At 39.9% G+C, this 7,921-nt stretch overlaps 1 protein-coding gene across 1 annotated transcript in view; it reads right to left on the bottom strand.

Moving 5' to 3' along the window:
* Positions 1–5,569, bottom strand: part of LOC106882812 (chitin deacetylase 7) — a 26,695-nt gene extending 21,126 nt beyond the window's left edge. The window contains exon 1 of the mRNA XM_014933636.1: positions 5,503–5,569. Within this exon, the coding sequence (XP_014789122.1) occupies positions 5,503–5,569 (67 nt within the window). The remainder of the gene's footprint in view (positions 1–5,502) is intronic.
* Between the last annotated feature and the right edge of the window lie 2,352 nt (positions 5,570–7,921).

Below are 7,921 nucleotides of genomic sequence, written 5' to 3'. Positions count from 1 at the left end.
TATATATATATATATATAAATATATACACACACATATGTATATACACATACACACACATATATATACATATACACATATATATATGCATATATACACATATATACATAGACATATATATACACACACACACATATACATATATACATTTATATATATATATATATATACACACTAATACAAACACACACACATACAAACACGCACACACACACACATATATATATATATATATATATATATATACATTTATATATATACACACACACACATACGTGTGTGCCAAGTGTCAATGGTACACTTCAGAAGGTAAACTTATACATGCACTCACAGACAATGGACTTAGATGTTTCATTAGAAAGTCACAGACACACAGGGAAACACATACCCACACCCCCCACACACAGACACACACACACACACGCACATAAACACACGCACACACACACACACACACACACATGCACACAAGGAGAATAAACGTACGCACTTACATACATATTTGACAGTAAATCCTGCTTTAAATTGATCAGGCAAACCGAATAAAGGGCAAACAAGGAATCGCTACAGAACAAACCTTCGCCATTCCTGACCCAGTGCCAACAATGCCGCCACCACAACCACCATCACCGGCGTCTTCTTTGCCACCGCCGCCACCACTTGCAATGATAATCATCATCATCATCACCATCGTCGTCATCATCACGTCGTCATCATCATCATTATTAATTCCACCAACATCACTACCACGACTATCGATGTTACTGCCAACACAACAGTAACCCCCACAATCACCATTATCGTCGCCAATATCATCATCGTCATCATCATCATCATCATCATCGTGACCGTCATCATCATTTTCATCATCAACATCATCATCATCATCATCATCATCATCATCATCACCACCATCATCATCATCATTACTACCAACAACATCGCTACCACTACAACCAATACTACTATAAATAAACATCACCACCACCACAACCACCACCACCACCACAACCACCACCACCACAACCACCACCACCATCGACACCTCCCAACTATCATTGTTTTTTTCTTCCTCAACTCCAGCAGCAACACCACCACCACTTCCACAACCAGGACCGCTAGCACCACCAACACCGCCAACCACTACCACCACTACCACCACCACCAACCAACCTCACGATGCAATATTGAGGTTAAAAGAAAAAGTAAATTAAAAGATAAGACAATAAAATTGTATTTAGGATAAATTAAAATATCAAAAAAAAGTCGATCGAAATAAATTGTGGTGGAAGAAGAAAAAGAACAATAAAGATCGATTGTGATATAAAGGGATTTGATGTATGAATAAGGTTTATTGGTACTACAGCCATCATCACCGCCATCGTCTGTACCACCACCATCACCACCACCACCACCACCACCACCACCACTATTACCACCATCTACATCCTCATTTACATCCTCACTATCACCATCACCACCACCATCATCATCACCATCACCGCCATCACCACCATCACCACCATCACCACCACCGCTGCCACCACCACCACCGTCAAATATGATGGCGGCCATGTGGCGCCAAAATACATCTAACAGAATTCAACGATATGACGCCGACCTGGAACCCCCGAAACCCACCTCCCAACACAATAAAACCAACTTAGCATATTCTATGAATTTTATTCAGTTTAATTCTGTTTGTTATGTGTTGTTTTTACCATCTCATGTAACCCCTAATTTCCTCGAATTCTGTTTGTTTCTGCTTTTATATTTTAATCGATAAATAAATGGCTTTGATATCAAAATAACTCTGAACCCCTGCTCCGGCCGTCCTTGCTCGCTATAATCCTCTATCATTTCGATATATTTACTCAAACGAAGAACCAAAAGCAAAAAAATATCTGGGGCAGAACTTCTTTTAAAATTTTCACAATGTTACAAACCAACACAATCGATGAAATAATTCGAAAAATCTACAGAACGAAATCCACTGTACGAAAATAAAATTATACAATATAGGAAGAATAGCTCTGTCGTCAAGTAATACGTTTCGTACCAATGTGGTTCTATGTTCGAACCTACTGCACAACTCAATAGGTGAGTGTTTACAACTTTTTAATGCAGTGGTACCTTGAAATCTCACTCGGTTTCGACACATTTTCTCCGGCAACAATCTCCCTGTTCCAAACCATTCTCCAGGACACAGAAGTTCGAAGGAAGTAGTGGTCAAAATTCCTGTTCCGTCAATCTCAGGCGTTAAGGACGAGCAGTGTTGACACCGGGGCCTTTCTGCGTGTAATGAAGGACAGCTACCAGGGGCGATTACTGAGTGCAAGAGAGTATGGAGTTATAAAAAAGAATTTAAACATTATAAAATCAGACAAGACAAGCAATAATGTGCAACTTGAGGTGAGAAATATTTGCACTAATGCAGATTTCAAACAGCTCTCAGGCACGGAAAAAGTACACCTAACAAGAAGGGTTCGAGCTTTGAATAGATGCAAGCTACCTCTGTTTAAGAATATATATATGTGTGTAAGGCGGCGAGCTGGCAGAAACGTTAGTACGCCGGGCGAAATGCTTAGCGGCATTTCGTCTGTTTTTACGTTCTGAGTTCAAATTCCGCCGAGGTCAACTTTGCCTCTCATCCTTTTGGGGTCGATAAATTAAGCACCAGTTACGCACTGCGGTCTATGTAATCGACTCAATCCGTTTTTCTGTCCTTGTTTGTCCCCTCTATGTGTAGCCCCTTATGGGCAATAAAGAAGTAAGAAACGCTAGCCCGCTGGACGAAATGCTTTACAGTATTTCGTCTATCTTTACGTTCTGAGTTTAAATTCCGCCGAGGTCGACTTTGCCTTTCATCCTTTTGGGGTCGATAAATTAAATACCAGTTGCGTACTGGGGTCGATCAAATCGACTGGCCCCCTCCCCCTAAATCTCGGGCCTTGTGTCTAGAATAGGAAAGAACATCAATTTCTTGTAATGAGTATTGCTCATGCTGGGGTCGACATTGGGCCTTGTTCGAGCCTTGTGCCGCGAGTAGAAAAGAATATGTGTGTGTGTGTGTGTGTGTGTGTGTGTGGTGTGTGTGTGTGTGTGTGTGTCTGTGTCTGTGTGTGTGTGTGTGTGTGTGTGTTCATGTGTGTGGGTGTGTGGTAAGACGCTTGCTCTCAACCACATGGTTCAGGGTTCAGTACCTTAAGCAAGTGTCTTCTACTACCACCTTGGGCCGAACAAATCAAAACTCCGTCTCCTCATTCTTATCATCACTCTCAACAAAAATCATGAATTCTGGTGGCGGAAAATCATCCGAGTGTGACAGGGATCGACTAGCAGATGCCAGATGTGGATAAAAAAAAAGGTGAGAACTGAAACCAGATATGTCAATCATGCAAAAGTAGCAGGCCTCATGATGATTTCGTGATTCCCTCGACACCGTGGGAATGCCAAATCTTTGGTGATTTCTTTGAACCTTTGTTCACTGCTTCAGTGTTCCAACACCTATCTTAGACACTACATATGGCGTCCAGATTTTTTTTTCATGTCAAAGTAAGGAAGGTAAACTTTCTTCACAAAATCGGTGATATTGTTTCGCTGCTTACATAAAGTGTAACATCCTCAAATATAGCAGAAGACACTGAGGCTGTTTTTGTATTTTCTTCTCTCACAACTGGTCATATTTCTGAAATACAAAACATATATCCAAGCCAGTTGTATCCTAGGAAAAGCATTCTCAGAATTGTCAACAGTTATAAAGTAAGCAAATGTAGGTTAGTCTTGGCAAAGTTCTGCAAAGAACATACACAGCATGAAGTTCTTTCTTCAGTTCTGCCGTTCTCTGATTATGCTTGACAAAAAGTGACATTGTATAATCTCACAATTGCATCATTAAGAGTGCATTCAAAATATCACTTTTCATAAGAAATAATTAAAGATTCAATAAAACATGTCTTGTATGGTTCGCATTAATAGTCACACTAAATCAAGCACAGTGTAGATATATCTGCAGATAAATACAAAGACTTCCACAAATATGAGACACTTGTGTGATGTCGAGGACTGCAGCAATGTGTTGTTTATTAACATCTAAAGGTTTGATGGATATTTCTGTCATCAACATGACATTTGAAAGCGGTTAGATTGGAAATAGTGGAAGTTGTTCTTGTTTGATGCTTTTTATTTATTGAAGATACTTAAATCATGACATTTGTTTAGCGACTGAAACACATAAAAAAATAATAAAAAAACATGATGTGCGGTGGTGGGAGACGAACACACACATACACATATATTTAGGCGCAGGAGTGGCTGTGTGGTAAGAAGCTTGCATCCCAACCACATGGTTCATGGTTCCGCTTTCAGTCCCACTGTGTGGCACCTTGGGCAAATGTCTTCTGCCATAGTTTCGGGCCAACTATGTGTGTGTGTGTGTGTGTGCCTATGTGTCTGTGTTCGTCCCCCATCACCGCTTGACAACCGGCATCGGTGTGTTCACGTCCCCGTAACTTAGCGGTTCAGCGAAAAGGACCGATAGGATAAGTACTAAGCTAGGGGTCTTGTTCGACTAAAAGCGGTGTTCCAGCTTGGCCGCAGTCAAATGACTGAAAGAAGTAAAAGAATAAAAGAATATATATATATATATTTTATTATATGTATTTATTTTCTCTTAGTTAAAAATTAACTCCGACAAAATAAATTGGTTAATAGATACCAGGGTAGCAAAGATCACAAAATGACTGTGGTGTAACTCCTGTTTATGAGGTAGAAACTCCGTTATTTTGGGTAATTGAGTAAATATAAAAAATTGATATTTGGAGTAATACGCATATCTTAAATGAATTCTTTTATTTCCAACAAATGTTTCGAAGATTACAAATGGTTCCTTCCAAAGGAATAAGTGATGTTGATAAAGATGTAATCTTCTCTTCAGAGAAATACATAGGAACCAGCTTAACCGTAAGACATTTTAACCGAATGTGATAACTGTAGGTAGAGAAGATTGCTACGTAACTTATTTGAAAAAACCGTTATACACACACACACACACGCACACACACACACACACACACACACACACACATATATATATATATATATATATATATATATATATATATATATATATATATATATACATATATATATATATATATATATAGTCAAATAAACAAACAATTCAAATAAACGGTTAAAAAACGAAAAGAAGAAAATAACGAACGTGAGGACGAGAGTTTTTAACATTTCGAGCATAGCTCATCGTGGGAAAGGAGCAAGGAGGAGAGGAAGAAATCACCAACGCACCACGTGTGGTTGCGTTGCTGTGACTTGTAGTTACGATGGGATTCTTTCAGGTTCCGTTTACCAGCCCTAGGTTATAGTACAAGGTGCCACATGATGAGACTGAACCCGGAACCATATGGTTGGGAAGCGAGCTCCTTACCACACGGCCACACATGCGTCTATATAGGGGAAAATTAGTAAAGTCCCCTGTCCCTTACTGTGTCGAGTCCCAGGTCTCATATGGACGCCTACCTGGTTTCGATGGTAACCGAGATCATAACTCATTTTCCGAACGGGATGCCAGTGTATCGCAGGCTTCCTCATTTACAGCCGAGTGGACTGGAGCGATGTAAAATGAAGTGTTTTGCTGAAGAGTACAACGTACCACCCTGTACGGAAATCGAAATTATGATCTGGCGATCGTGAGTGCAACATCATAATCACTAGACTATGCGCATTCACCAACATATACAAATCAATCAAAAAATTACCAGGATGGAAAGGAAATAGATACTTGTGTGAATTTGATCGATTAAAGCAGTTGAAGTCGGTGCACCAGCATGGCCACAGTCGAATGATTGAAATCAGTTGAAGAATACAGAAATATTTGCGAAAAAACAACGGGTAATAAAAATCTGTGAAATAAAGATGGCGGAAATGTTTTATTTTGTAATAAAAATATTTACAACAGTTACTCACAAAAATCTCATATTTTGAAATAACAATATTTACAGCAACAACAACAACCTCGCACAATTACTTATTCGCTATAGAAACCAGTGAAAAACAACGTCGGTTTTAACCTTAATGTTGAGGTTGAGAAATTCTGTCACTGGGTTTTGTTAAGTAGCAGAGTAAACCGGAAACACCTGAAATAACAAAGAGGATGTGAAATTATTTGACGGTCACACGCCAAGGAATGGCGACGAAGAGAGAGACAAAGAGAAAGGGAGTTTGTGATACTGAGTAAATATATACATTCATTTAATACAATTCGTTAAATAAACAGATGAGTATTTTTATATTTGTTGCATTGGCATCAAATAAAGGAAATATTTAATTATTTAACGAAGACAAATATATAATACAAATACAAATCAAGAACCATTAATGTATACACATATACGCGTACACACACAGCAACATATACATACATACACATCAGCACACACAGTTTTTACATAAATCTTCTTGTGATGCACCTGGTCACATAATCAACGGTGTTACCTGGGCCACTCAATGTTGTACGTTTTTCGATAATCAGGCAGTCTTACTCAGGTGACCCAACTGGATTTGATCAAGCCAACTTATGTCCAGGTAACATAAACACCACATAACACCACATTTTCTGTGGTTTTCCCTTTACTCATCTGCTTTGAAGCAGCATTTACCTCACTAACTTGTTGCCTCCTCGCTCTACCAGACGTAGTAAACCCCAAGTGTATTGTAGCTTGAACTGAGAGAGCAACCAGCGAATACTCTACATTTCGCATCAACAGGCTTGCACCTTGCTCGCCATCTGTTACTTCACCGTTCTCACTCCAGCTCAGGATACTTTACTCTCTTCCTCTCGTTGGCTTCCTCAGTACGGTCCTTCTACAGAACGGGGAGTTCTAATGGAATAACGTTCTTAGAAATTCCGCAGATCAGGATGATATCTGGTCTTAGTTTCATTGCGGTGACAATTTCTGGCAATTCCAATTACTTTCCCAGTTCAACTATCAGCTCCTAGGGTTGTAGTAAAAGAAAGGTTGCTCTAGAAATTAGCATTCGTTACATCGCCAAAAGTGATGGCCTTCTTTGTTGTTAAAGGAGCTTATCATAGCTAATTTCATTGCAGATGTCATCCACTATAACTTTTAAGGCATGGCCATGATGGTTACTGTACCGTGCTTCACTCCAGGCTTTTGCAAAGCAGTTGAATAACTCTGCTTTTAGGTTTATAATGAAAGCCAGCGGCTCCTTCCCTCAGACATCTACTGCTTTTTATACCCCTACACTTCTGCCCTGTTCTGAATCGAGTCCATGTCTGACAAATCTGGCTTACAGTAATTTCGACATAGCAGTATTTTCTTTGTACGATTCACCATAAACTCTTCCTTTAGACTGCTGTGGGATTCTCCAAATTGTTGTTCTAATCATTCAGAGTAAAATTGCTGAAGCTCTGAGGTGGTCCTATCTACTTCCGTAGAAGCCAGATGGCCTCTCCCTCAAAACCATCAACTATGGATATCAGGACCACTTTAACCAAGAGGAGCTACAGAGTCCGCGGGTAGATGCCATGTTGATGTAGCCAGGCCTTAAACGTACTAAGTATGGTTAATTTGTCCACTGTGGTAAGCTTACTCTAAGTTGATCACCAGAACCTCTGAGACTCTTCGGTGCTTTCCCGAAGGAAATAAGGGGACAGTCAAATGCGAAGGGGAACTTTACCTTCTAATGACCTCTTCTCTCTTTCGCTCTACGGATGTAGACTTTACCTGCTGTAACCTCATGCAAGCTTGAGAGATCAGTTCCTCCAATTCTCCTCTCTCTTTATCTGTCTGTCTGTCTCTCTCTCTCTCTCTCTCTCTCTCTCCCTCTCTCTCTCTCTCTCTCTGTTTCTCTCTCTAGTGGTGGTGGTGGTGGTGGTGGTGG

The sequence above is a fragment of the Octopus bimaculoides genome, chromosome 24 (genome assembly GCF_001194135.2).
Source record: "Octopus bimaculoides isolate UCB-OBI-ISO-001 chromosome 24, ASM119413v2, whole genome shotgun sequence".
Lineage (NCBI taxonomy): Eukaryota > Metazoa > Mollusca > Cephalopoda > Octopoda > Octopodidae > Octopus > Octopus bimaculoides.
This window is presented reverse-complemented; position numbering and strand designations above follow the sequence as displayed.